The 13,236-nt window shown below is 35.8% G+C and overlaps 1 protein-coding gene across 11 annotated transcripts in view; it reads right to left on the bottom strand.

The window, feature by feature from the left end:
* The window catches only part of VPS13B (vacuolar protein sorting 13 homolog B), a 436,747-nt gene that overhangs the window by 192,875 nt on the left and 230,636 nt on the right, over nucleotides 1-13,236 (bottom strand). For 8 of the 11 annotated variants that reach the window (XM_061373222.1, XM_061373223.1, XM_061373227.1 and 5 more), the window contains 4 exons: nucleotides 12,000-12,206; nucleotides 4,681-4,852; nucleotides 3,586-3,700; nucleotides 1,496-1,637 (listed from right to left, as the gene is read on the bottom strand). In XM_061373222.1, coding sequence (XP_061229206.1) covers nucleotides 1,496-1,637; nucleotides 3,586-3,700; nucleotides 4,681-4,852; nucleotides 12,000-12,206 — 636 coding nt within the window. Of the gene's footprint in view, nucleotides 1-1,495; nucleotides 1,638-2,379; nucleotides 2,447-3,585; nucleotides 3,701-4,680; nucleotides 4,853-11,999; nucleotides 12,207-13,236 lie in introns of all 11 variants that reach the window. The other 3 variants (XM_061373228.1, XM_061373229.1, XR_009728432.1) reach the window with 2 other exon arrangements.

Below are 13,236 nucleotides of genomic sequence, written 5' to 3'. Positions count from 1 at the left end.
GTCAACGTTTACCCATTTTTTCTGTTAATTTTTCACACAGATATGTATTTTGATTTCTCCTTCACTTTAGACATTTCAAAAGTAGATTCTTAGTCTCTTGCATTATTCCTTCCATATATGCAAATGGTGCTAAAATAACTCTTGGATGCTGAGGTACCTTTGCTCCATCTAAAAATGGGTGTAAAAATGACCCATAGTCAACTGAGTACTCTAAGAATTGAGCTGATTTTGCCCTCGTCCCCTCTGATTATTTAAAGAGAACAGCAGTACCACATGCTAAAGTACATCACTTAAATAAAGCTACACTGTACTGTACTTTAGAAACAGCAGATTACTTCAAGACATATTTCCCAGCTAAATGTGACAATTGTATGCTTAGCTCTCAGAAGATGCATAGTACAGTTTTCATATTATGTTTGAAAGTCTTTCAGCAATACATTGTTACTGAGTAAAAATGCAAAAATAAACACTAAGAAAACCATTATTTTAACACTGTAATAAACATTTTGATAGAATTCCGTAAGTTTGTTTAAATACTAGCTATAATCATGTGAGCACAAATTAAAGCAACTACATTTTGCAAGTAGTCGCTTCTTTCAGCATTTAAAATTTGATTTAAAATAATTTAATATTATTTAAACTTTTAAATAGAACAATATCTTCTCTTAAATAAACAGGATACAGAGCTTAAATGCTGAATAACTAGAAGCTTTTATGATTAAGTAAATTAAAACAAATTGGTAAGTTAATTTCCTGTAAGAACTGAAACAAACAGAATAAGGAGAAAGTATTACCAATCACTATTCTTGATGAAAATAAATCAGACCACACAGAACTTCCACTAACATAAAGTGATTCTATACAGCCATGCATTTGTGAAGCTAAATAGTCCAATGTCATAACACATAAAGTCTTTCAAGGATAAACAGGCAAGAAAAAAGAGGTTAAATGTGTGAGATATTCTGAATCAGCGACTAATGTTCCAAGCATTCAAAAGACTAACTCAAATATAAAATTGTTACATTACAGAATTATAGAAGTTATTTTAAAAGGTTGCATAAAGGAATACTGCAGTAATACAAAGTACTAAAATCCCTAAGTAGATATCCAAATTACAGGAACAATGTGGTACTCATTAGTGGCTGTTACATATTTGGTTTTCAAACATTACTCTATGTGCTCACTTGTAATGTAAATGAATCCCATTGACTGCAGTGGGCTGCTGCTACATGCCAGGTGGTGAAACATCAACCTTCATTCCTGAACCTACTAAAACAACTATTACTAAAGACTAAGAGGGAAGTAACACAACTAATACAATCAGTATAAGCAATATGTGTATTCTGTACCATCAAAAAGAGATTACAAGAAACTAAAGCCATTTGAGCTTTTTTGTTGTTGAGGTTTTTTGTTTTGTGTGGATTTGGGTTTTTAATCCAACTGGTATTTATTAGTGGAAGTTCTGTAGTAAAAAAATTTTTTTAAAGATTCTTACAGAGGGAAAGAAGCCAGAGAAGTTACTGAAAGGGTCCTGCTTGCTGATGGGTCGAACCAACAAAGTACGTCTGTTCAGCTTGTCAGTACAGGAAAGGAACACACCTCCATATTGCCCCAGAGACCAAGAATCTTCCCCAAGACTTGAGGTAATGAACAAGGCATGGAAGAGGGAAAGACAAAAAGAAAAAACAATTGAAATACATTGAACTTGCATGGTTCTATATAACTGGAAGCTAAAGCCTTTGCCATACTGTCCTGGGTTCAGCAGTAGCAGTCATTTTTCCCCTTCTTAGTAGCTGGTGCAGTGCTGTGGTTTTGACTTTCAGCCTGGGAACAGCACTGATAACACCGATGATTTCAGTTGTTGCTCAGTAATGTTTAGTCTGACCAAGGACTCTGCCAGGGAGGAGGGGAAGCCGGAAGGAAGCAGAGACAGGACAGCTGATCCAAACTAGCCAAAGGGGTATTCCATACCACAGCATGTCATGGCCAGTATATAAACTGGGGGAGCTACCCAGAAGGGCTAGACTGCTGCTTGGGTTGGGCTGGGTATCGGCCAGCGGTTGGAGATTCAGACCATGAGAATAAAAGTATAGTAAAATCCTGAATACAGAAAAGGGACTTACACCTGGATTTTCAGCAGATAACTTCATTAGAACGAGGAGGAGAATGATTACAAGAATTAAAAAACTGAAAGAAAAGCTACATTAATATATGTTACAAATCACTGCATTATTTAGAAAAAAATAGCTATTAAGTATTAAAAAGTGCTTTGAACTACAATTCTTGTAATCATTCTTTTTAACATATGAATAAAGAAAAATGTGTTGCTGAAAAAGAGTTATTCAAGGTAAGCACCTTAGTTTACTAAAGAAATCTCACCAAAAGCTTTTCTCTGCATTGTAGGAATATTCCTTCAAAATGTCCTGACTGCCAGTCTCCCCCTGGCCTGGAAGACAGAACGTTCACCTTATCTATTCTCTGCTTTTGGTTTTAGACTACAAAGATTTAAAGACAGAGAAAGGTATTCTGAAGATACTACAAAATATAAATGACAACTGTAACAATATTGTCAAGTAGAATAAGTTTTTGCTTGATTGGTTTGTTTGGGTTTTTTTTTTATTTTAAAGCCTCAATATAACTTTAGCAAACAAGTACACCCACAAGCTGAAAACATTTCTAAGGGAACTTTCGGCTCCTGGGAATGGAGTACCTTCCCTCAAGCTTTCCATAAAATCTGTGGACAAAGCAGCTTCTTAAGAGCATGCAACTACTGGGATTCCAAAGCATTTTAAAGCATCACGACTTGATTTTAAAAAGATTTTTTAAAATAAAGTACAAATCCTGATTATAAAATATTACAAAATAGAATGTGTACAAACAATAACTGCATTGGGCAAAAGAACAGGAATTCAAAATTTATGTCTTTTTTTCAGGCAGATGATACAAAAGAAAAGTCTCAGAAATGCTTATAACTTTGCTAAACTGATACTATGTTTCCTTCCTACTATATATAGGGAACAACAGCTGTCCAATAAGACCTTGCAGACACTAGCTCTTGCTAGAACACGTTGGATAACACTGCCCTGTGTCACAGATAATCAGTGTAGTTCCCTGTGTTACAGTGTTGCTAAGCCACAGCAAAGGAACAGCTCAGTTTTTTAGGAACTTCTTTTACGTCTAACAGTGTAGAATATGGTGCTATAAGTCATTAAATGTTGGCACTTTTTTTAACACATCATGAAAAAATATTTAAGGAATTTCCCATTCGAAAGTTTGGCGAAAATTAATTACTTTTTTTTTTTTTTTTTGTCTAACAGACCAACAGAGCAGTAAGTGTGAAAAACCACTGTCTGGATTCGTACTGATTGCTGTGGTTTTCTTTGGAATCAGATATAACTCTGAGAAAATGCAATTCTGACTTTTATTACTTAAAAGATTAAAATAATTTCACTGAAATTGAACAGTTACCTTCAATTCAAGAAAACAATTAAAAAGGATAAAGAAAAAAACCCCAAACCAACCAAAACACCTGCTGCCTTCTTTCTTCCAACCTGAAATAAAAGCAGAATAACTTCCAGAAATTACCTGTTTCTGTAATGGTCAATATTGAAGCTTTCTATTTTACATTTGATTTTGGTATAGACATCCTGCATATCCACTGAGGCACTGAGATCTTCTACTTCACTGACAACACAAACTTCTGCAATAGACAAATAACAAAATGATTAATCTGAAACTTGACTGGTTTTAATCTATTTTTTTGAATCAAGTGTCACACTGCTAGGAGAAAAAAACCCACCCTAGAATCAAAATCATTTTTTACAAAAGTGTAGAAACTCGGAGGGTTTAGTTCAGGTGTTCATAGCGTAATTCCTGAAAATTCATAAAGACATATTTGCCAAGATACTTACTCTAACAATATTTGACATTTGCCTCAAGAATTAGTTTTTTAAAATCAAAGGTTCATGTACATCTCTCTGAAAATTACTTTAAATCATTATTCTCCTTATTTATTCATATTTCTATGAGTAACAATGTTAATTGCTAAGCAACAGCGTTTCCTAACGAAAAAAAAAAACCCAACATAATTTCAAGTCCTGCAGTAAATTTACAGTATCTGAGTTCCTTTCAAAAAACTGTTGTACGGATGACAATCCAATTCTAATAGCGAAGAAAAAAGAGAAGCTTTGTACCGCACATATTTCTTGTTTCAACACAAAAGCAGAAATTTCTACTCGAACTCCATATTAAACTTCCTGTGACTTTAAGGATTATAATATGATGGTTATGTTAAATTTATATTTGAAATTATCAATAAAAAACTACATGTCTATGCATGGACATAAACAAAACACTACTAAATCAAATAAAAAATAAAATATGATTGCTTCTAGGGCAATAAAGACAGCACTCAAGTAAAGCAACCAACTTATCTCCAATTTAATATAATGATTTTTCCACAAAGGGGAAGTTCATGCCGAAGAACAGTACTGAATTCAGATTACATGTAGTAACCTAACTACAGCTTGTTGCTCTAGTTTAAAAATAGATCTAACCCATTATTTTTGCATTTCAGTATTTAATATTGTGAAGAAATGTTCCGAATAGTTAATACTGTGTTGTAAAATAATGTATGGACTTTAAAATAGTATATACTATAGAAAAAAAAATGCTAAATACCTGTGCCATTATTTCTAGGATCAGGAGCAAACAATTTTATAGTAATTTTTGGCAACATCCACTGCATCCATAGGCTGACACGTCCACTCGAGACTCCGATATTACTTGTTGTTTGTTCCAGTGTAATGGAGTCTGAGCATGGAGAATCATCACCACCCTGAAGAGAATCACCCTATGAAACAAATGTAACAGCTGAAGAAAGAAAGAGTATTCCTTTTCACCACTCCTTTTTTCTTATGTCTAAATGCCACAATCACCTAAAAAAGGTTATTGTCACTTGTGATGCTCTTCTGTACCATCTATTATCTCTGTTCATTCCCTAAAACATTCAGGACTCAACAAAGATGACACAAAGATTAATGTTTTCAGGAAAGGATCATGACAAATGAAAGCTTAACTGAAAATCCCGTTACAGTGGCTTACCAAAGCCCTGCAGGCATGTTCTGATAGTTCTTGATGGCACAACTGAAATATTATCAGCAATGGGACTTCGTCCTGCTCCTTAGCTGGAATCTGCTGCCTCCAAATAGGAAAGGAATGATGCAAACATGTAATTGCTCATCGGCTCCTAGTGTTTACAGCCTATTAAACTGAATGCAATGGACATTGCTCATCGGTTCCTAGTGTTTACAGCCTATTAAACTGAATGCAATGGACACATATGTCACTAATATCAATCAGAAGCCATTAAAAATCCACCAGCATCTTCACTTGCAACTCCACCAAGTGTTGAAAATTTTCATTATTCAAGCACAAAAGGAAAGGACCAGGGTATTGTTACTTGGATCCGTTAAGGCCAAGTTGTTCCTAAGATTTACAGATCAACAATCACCCAAAATCTTAACTTTCATTGAAGGTGAGGAGGATTAGGAATTGTAAATTATGATGAACATGTTCAGGACTTTTGAGATTTATCTCATGACTGAGACAATGTCTGTGGAAAGCATCCTGGAATCAGAACTACACAGAAAGCATAGCAGTTTGACTGAATCTGTTTTAACCTATCAGGCAAGAAATTACAATGCACTTGCTGGAACTTCAGATATCCCAGAAAAGCTTACTTTCAGTAGCAAAGTTTAAAATCTGACAATACTTGAGTCATTCTGCTGTCGACTAGAGAATGTGAGTACAGAAATTCTGTTAGCAACCTATTTTATTTAAGCCTAATAAATTATTTACTATTATTTACTATTATTTTATATTAAAGTACCCTGTGGTGTCCTCCTCTTTTTTTTTTTTTTTTTTACAGCTGGAGTATTTTTCAAGTTCTTTCTGTACTTCAGACAACACTTCAGACACTTAATTTGCCAAACTGTATCTCACAAACTGTGATGGAGGGGGTGGGAAGCATAGTCAGTTTTCTCCTTGCCTTCCACACACACCCTCACTCTCCCACTGGACATGCTCCAAAATGCTTTCTGTATGAAAACTGACTTTGTTCTAAAAGTTTGGCAGGTCTCTACATTTCTGATAGTTAAAAAAAGAAGACAACAATGGTAAATGAAAGGGTATGGTTAAGAGCAAATATGCACTGCCACCATGGCAAGTTTTGAATTTTATAATTGGTTTCTTTTATTTTCACAATTTAATGTCTTCAGATGTTTTATGCATTTTGTTAACTTTTTTTTTTCCATAGAGAGCTGTTCTTGTTTAGTGGTTTGAGCACACAGATAACTTTGTTCTGTAGAAAACTGACAGTGTAATTTTCCCACACTTTCCTTTAAGATTAGTTTTCTGAAGATATTAAATGTTGTACTATGGCTCTCAGAGAATCTTCCAGTTGACAGTTTTGGCACAAGGTTACTTATAACAGTATTTGTGAGATTCTTGAAGAACTGCATGTACCTAGCATAATCCCAGGCATATGTAAAAAGCAAACTAACCCAGGAATGTGCAATCAAATTTAAAAGGAGCAAATCTTGAATTTTAGGGAGTGTGGTTCCCTACCAACTTCCAAGCTTATTAAATCTACAAAGTTTACAAAAACCCAGAGCTACCAGTACAGGCGCAGATGTATCATTAGAAACTGCTTCCTCCTTTTCTAAATACATAATGAATATCTGATATGCTTTAACCAAAAAATTCACAGGTGAGGAAAAGTGGCCAACATGCTTGCAGTTTCTGTTACTGCTGCTGAAGCTAAGCATTCACTGGCTTCATTCCAATGATGCTTGCGATGCTGATGCTTGTCTGATTTGCAGATGTTTCTCACATTTTAATTTAAGTAGCATGAGAGGTGGCTTTATTATATCATATTCAAAATGTGTAGCACACAACTGCACGGCTGTAGAACAAAACTCCATTAGTCAATGCACAAGTAAGGCCTCTGCATGCATGTATTTCTGGAAGTGAACTTGAAAAATAAAAGCAGTCCTTGAATTTCAAAGTCAAAGGAGGATGTTGATGTAGAACAACGTTACCAGAAATTAAGGAATTTGTGAACCTCTGTACACAAACAGACGCAGAGCAAGCTGGGGGTCAGACACCTGGACCTGCAATTGCCAGGGTTTCGGAAGCTGTTCTACCACAGAGCCTGCAAGTCCTTGCCAGGGTCTCAACTTGTGTGCACTACTGCTAGCCAGCTTGACAGCATAGCTCTAATTGCAGTAAGCTGAGGCTTTCAGCGATAACCTCTTCTTCACAGTGTGCCAGCTGCAGAGCTTATCAACAGACATCCCCAGCTGCTCAACACCATGTCCCCAGCAGTGGTTCCTGCATTACTGGCTCCACCCTCCCCCTCCTTCAGCAGTTCAATGTGAACATACTCTCTGATATTTTTCTGTCATTCAAACATATGTAAACTGTGCAATTGGACCATTCTGTTTCTCAGTGGCAGAAGCACTGCAGATGCTCCTCCAGAGGCAAATATTGCTATATGGCTATCCTTTGGGAGCTGAAAAATGAAGCAACTGCATTTCTTCTTAGCCTTCTGTTCATGGTACTGTAACCAGAACCACTGGGCAGAGTCGCAGGGGCTGAAAAACGAATGGTCTGCAGTAGCTGATGTTTTTTCCTTTTTTTTTTTTTTTTTTTTTTAGCAAGGTCAAATTCTTAGAAATTTTTTGCAGTGCAAAACTAAGAAACTGAAGCGAGAAGAGACTGTGCTCTTGTTTCTCATGCAGTTTCAATTTTCATTTTGGATTTTCAGCACCCAGCATGGTATTGTTAAATATGTTTATGCGTTAATTTTCTGCTCTGTTTCCAGATCTGCAGAAAAATCAAGCCAGAGTCAGAAACCCTGAACTATTTTCCCACAACTTCTCATGCCAAGTCCTAAAATATACAATTTAATTCTTTCACCAATTGTTGCAAATTGACCAATATACAGAGTTTATTTTCTTAGCAGAATTTATCTTTGTTCATCAGGAAGATCCAAACATATGAGGCCTTCATCCTTGGCCTGCCTACAGCTCAGGGATGATCACAGTTTGGCCACACTAATGCTATGCCTTATCAAAATAACTTCTGCCTTCTTGCTCAATCACTGAGCTTCCCCAAGGACTAAACACTTCTACCACTGTTTGTGCTTAAGTAAACAGTAACAAGTGGCCTGTTGTAGTCTGTACTACCTTTGCTTTTGCTGTTCCAAGGAAGGATGGTAAAAATGATTAACTGTTTGCAGCCCTCCAGCACTTCAACTTCTCACTCATGTTTCCCTTTCTTATCACCACCCAGACTAAAATTCAGTAAGCTAGGTAGCTTTACCCACACACAGGCCTGTGGTGCTCACTGTCAACTTGACAGCATGAAAAGAATTACACAGAGCTTAAAATATAAATCATCTATAGATCACGTAAACAAATTACTTTTTTAACTGTTTAATACAAACATCTGTGAGAGTTTGCTTTCTTCCAGTTCATTTATAGCAAGCCCACCAAAGCTGAAAGAAGCTTTAAAAATAATCATTTGTCTCCCACCACACAAAATAACATATTAACTGTAAAAATCTCTAAACTCAGGAAAAAATGCACCTATCACAGCAAAGTATTGTTGCTCGACAGACTTCAAGATTTAAAAATACAGGAACACATAAACAAAATGCAGACGCTGATAAACTTCTGAAAAACCTCCACAAGTCAAAATGGCAGAAATAAATATTATTAATCGCTTTATATACTTCATTGCTGCTCAGCAGTAATGACTATAAAATATACAGCTGCAAGGCTGACTGTGGCTGATGTACTCCATTTTTATACATCACTTCTTCTATTTCTTTAAGTTAAAAAATTATTGTTACAACAGTCTGAAAACAAATTTTAGTTTAAAAATAGAGGATGGTATTTTCCAAATCAAACAACATGAATGTGGATTTGCTCCCACTGACTTCTTTGCGGGAAACATTAGGTCGACATTAGGTACCTTCAAATTTCTAAAAACCAAAATATATATAAGTAATCAGTACTACCATTTTAGAGAGTGTAAAGACATAAAATACACAGTATTTCAAGAGATTTAAAGTATTTTTCTCTTTCACTGAGGATTTGCAAGTTGTTTTCAGCCCTGTCAGTATCAAGACAGCAATCAACCAAGGTTTTGTTGGTGTTAGGTCTCTTGGCCAGTAAGTGCCTGCACTGTAACTGCCTCATCTGCTTTTATTGCTCCCTTGATGAAATTCAGAGCCTGTGAGAAGGGAAAGGAGTGGTCTAGTTCCAACTAGCAGCAAAACCACAGAAAGTGATAAATGAGACCCAGGAAAATGGTAGAATGCTGTTCTATTCTTCTCAGTTGGCTTCGCCTTCTTTCCCCTCTAGTGTTCACTGAAATCATGCCTTTTTACAGTCATCCTCTGCTTCCATGCACCACTATGTATTAACTTGGTCATCCAACTAGGTGACTCACCTCACTCAAACTGGTACCTTGACATAAAATTAGTTCTAAGACTGAAGGGATAATATTTTTTAAAAATTTGTTTTGTTTTAAACCTGTCTTTAATAATAAGAAAGCACTAGGTCAAGACAACACTGGATGTCCCTTAACAATCAAATCATTTAGGTGAATCCTCCACTGGATAACCCTTCTTTTTCACCATACAGTACCAGTTAAGCTTTTTCAACACCGACATCAAAGGTGGTCTTAAAGTGTAAACACTGACTCACAAATTCATAAATATGATAGTACCCATAAATTCAAACACAGCATTTTTTAGCTTGTAATCTTACAGGAATCTAAACTCTTCCCATGACAATGAATCTCTCCAAGTGTGGGTTTTTTTTTAGTCATGGTAATTCAAAACCTTCGCATTTCTCTTTTATTTTTTATACTGTTAATTAAAGCCCTTGTGCACCCTACATATTGTTTTTATTTCAATCACCTCAATACAACTAATACTACCATCCAGTTAACCAGAAATGGAATAAAATTTTTCTCAGCTGCCAAGCCAAAAATACTAGCCTCCTACTTCAACAACCCTGTGAATCTTTTCCTGACAATATAAAAATTACCCTTTTAATCCTTATTTTCAATTCCTGACAAAGAACTTCTCACAATCTCAAATATCTGTCCATGCATACATTCTCCTACCTCACTGTCTCCATTAAGCAATTTACACCTGCCTCATTATGCTTTTCTGTCTGTGCACTTATACATCCCTTGTGCTGGCTCTTCCTTCTGGACTGCCTTCCTAAGCACAGACAGAACACTTTAGGCTGAGGGCTCTGAATGGTGATAATGGACAGGAGTTCTATTCCTCAGTCTTTCAGTCATATGAACTACGGCTTCATGCAAACATTTTCTCCTGCTTGTACTTTCTTCCTCCTTCCATGACTTTAATAACATCCTCAGACCATGGTCAATTTTTAAATTTATTTATCCTGTCTAAGCACAATGATACATTTCCTTCAGACCAGTTTTCAAATCTCAGTTGTGAAGTGCTATGTCAACTCTAAGCCTCTTGTTGTGAAAAAAAATCCCATATTAATGCCATGTGTTTTAATATAACTTTCTATTTGAAGAAAATAGAAATTATGGTGTTAGTTTTAGAGTGGAGAAGACTGAATGCAAATCCTAACATTGCCCTTTGATGGCTAATTCACTAAACTTCATTTAGTGCAGGAGAAAAGTTAGATAGCCAGTGCAGAACATTTGTTGAGAATGGGAAGAAAATTAAATAAATGTTTTTTGCAAAGGGGTAGGATATGAATGCTAAACTTGGAGCTATATTACCAAAATAGTCTTGGTAACATATGGATTAAAACAATTACTGAATCACTTTCAAACAATGCTCCAAGTACAGCATGTACTCCAAATAGTGCTGTCTATATAGAGGGTCAAAACCAAATCGTTATTTATAAAACTGGTGGTTTCTGAATTAATGAAAAAGGGATTTGATGTGAGTAGGTGGAAAACCACTATTTTTGTGACCATATTGTTTTCTATTATTGCCTACCTTCAATTCTGTATCCATGGTAAAATTTTTCAGAATTGAGATCACATACACATAGAACACATCAAGCCCAATGTTATCTACATAACCTAGAAACATTTTAATGAAACAACTTAAAAACTTTAGCTCAAATACCTTTTAGTGACAGTTACCCCTCTGTGTGTGTGTGTGCGTGATGCATATAAAAAGTAAGCATTAGCAATCACCATTTAATTTTCTCCAAACCCAGGAATTAATATAAACCATACACAGGGTGAAAGCAATCCTGGCCAAATGTTGTTGAAGATGTAATTGCACTCAGTGTTCAAACTGCTGTGTATTTGCCTGTCTTCCAGAAGTCTTCTATGAGGTGCCCCCAGAATTGCTATGTTTATCCTAAAAATGAAGCCCAGTCTCTCAGAGCAGTCTCCCTGCATTTTAATAGCTTCATGTTAAGAATGAAGCATTGCGAATGTATGACACACCACTGATACAAACTCAATTCATCTTACACATTTTTGTCTCTCTCCTGGAGCACAAACAAGGCCAACTCATTATTCTAACGAGTAAGCCTGACAGGGATACTAAGAATATCACAAATACTAGGCCTACTCAGTTGCACAGCCTCCTATGACCCCCATATTCCACTATGTATCATCTACCTGGTGACTCACAGCTAATGATACTCAGGGATAAAGTTTAACACTGTACTGATGCTGAAAAAAAAATCAGCCTTCTTTCCTTGGCATGTCAGAGAAGCAGAACACCTTCCTATGCCTCAAAACAGTATTTTACAGTCTTAGGCGCACACAGAGATTAAGATCAGATACCAGATTTCTTCAGGCACTTATGCAGTGCTGTAAATTAGAGAAGCAGAAATACGTAAAACTAAGGGGCCAATCTTGCTTGCATTTGAAGATGCATATCTAAATTCTTACATTTTTTTATGAAAGCCTACCTCTGTAGTGGTCCCAATATCAGCTGATGGGCTGTACGTGCTGGTATCTGGTGGAGCAGTACCAACACTGCTTTTAACTGGAGAGCTAGGAGGAGCAGGTCCTGTCATGGTTTCAGTATACACAGATGACTGATAGAGAATTCCTTTCCTCTGAATTTTATTCCAAACTTTAGTTGTGATCTCAGCCAGTTCATACAGAAGTTGCACCTAAAAGAAAAAAAAACCAACACCAACCTTTTCTAAGATGAAGCTTTCCTTAAAGGGGTGAAGAGAAATAAAAGTCCTCCACTGAGATTGAGAATGCAGCAAAAATGAACTTCTCACCATTTATGGTGTTCTGATAAGCAACTACATTGCAACTAAAATAATTAACATCAGTTACAGTATAATGACAGTGATAAAAATAATCTGTGCTTTCTCTAGACATATGGTATGTAGCTCAAAACCATAACCAATAATACGGTCGTGTAAAAATTTACTAATATCTATTTTGACAAGTCAACAAAGGTAATTTATAGTACATTTCATATGTATAGGTACTGCCTCAAGAAAAAGGAAAATATTAAAACTTTATGATATATTAACAATGCAAGAATTATGCATTTAAATAGTATTAAAATAACGATCACACACAGCATATGAAACTGTTCCATTTTTGGAAGAATATCCACTATCAAACTCAATTGTCTCCTGGCATATGTCATTCCAATATTCAGAAACACACTGTTTAACTTGTACATTGTTTGACTCAGATCTAAGATATTTACACAAGTTTTTGTAAATAAGCATTAATCACAGATTTTGTATGACAACACACTGCAATATACTGTATAAAACAAGCTCAGAGAAAACTGCAAACAATATATAAGCAGATCCACAGCTGGATACCATACCCAACTTGCCATTATAAAAAATGGAAATTCTCATATTTATAAGAACTTTAAGCCTCAGGACATATCTACTCTATGAAGCTGGCTTCTTATGTGGGCAGAACAGATGCAGAAAAACACTGTTGTCAATCTACATTTGATACAAAACAGTACTTGATTTTGTGCGTGAGAATGTGTGATGAAGTCTCAAAGTACATGCTACAGTTCTTTCTTCAGAGGTACAGTGCTGGGATTTTATAAAAACCTTCTTAATTCATCTTGGATTTTCTTTTGAAGTTTCAAGGCTTACAATGAGCAGGTCATACACTCTTTTGACAGAATTTTTCCTTAAAGGACATAAACTTTTT

This window comes from Neopsephotus bourkii, unplaced genomic scaffold (assembly GCF_033783945.1).
Source record: "Neopsephotus bourkii isolate Nb327-2 ecotype Australia unplaced genomic scaffold, CSIRO-AGI_Nbou_v1 NB_1630, whole genome shotgun sequence".
Lineage (NCBI taxonomy): Eukaryota > Metazoa > Chordata > Aves > Psittaciformes > Psittacidae > Neopsephotus > Neopsephotus bourkii.
This window is presented reverse-complemented; position numbering and strand designations above follow the sequence as displayed.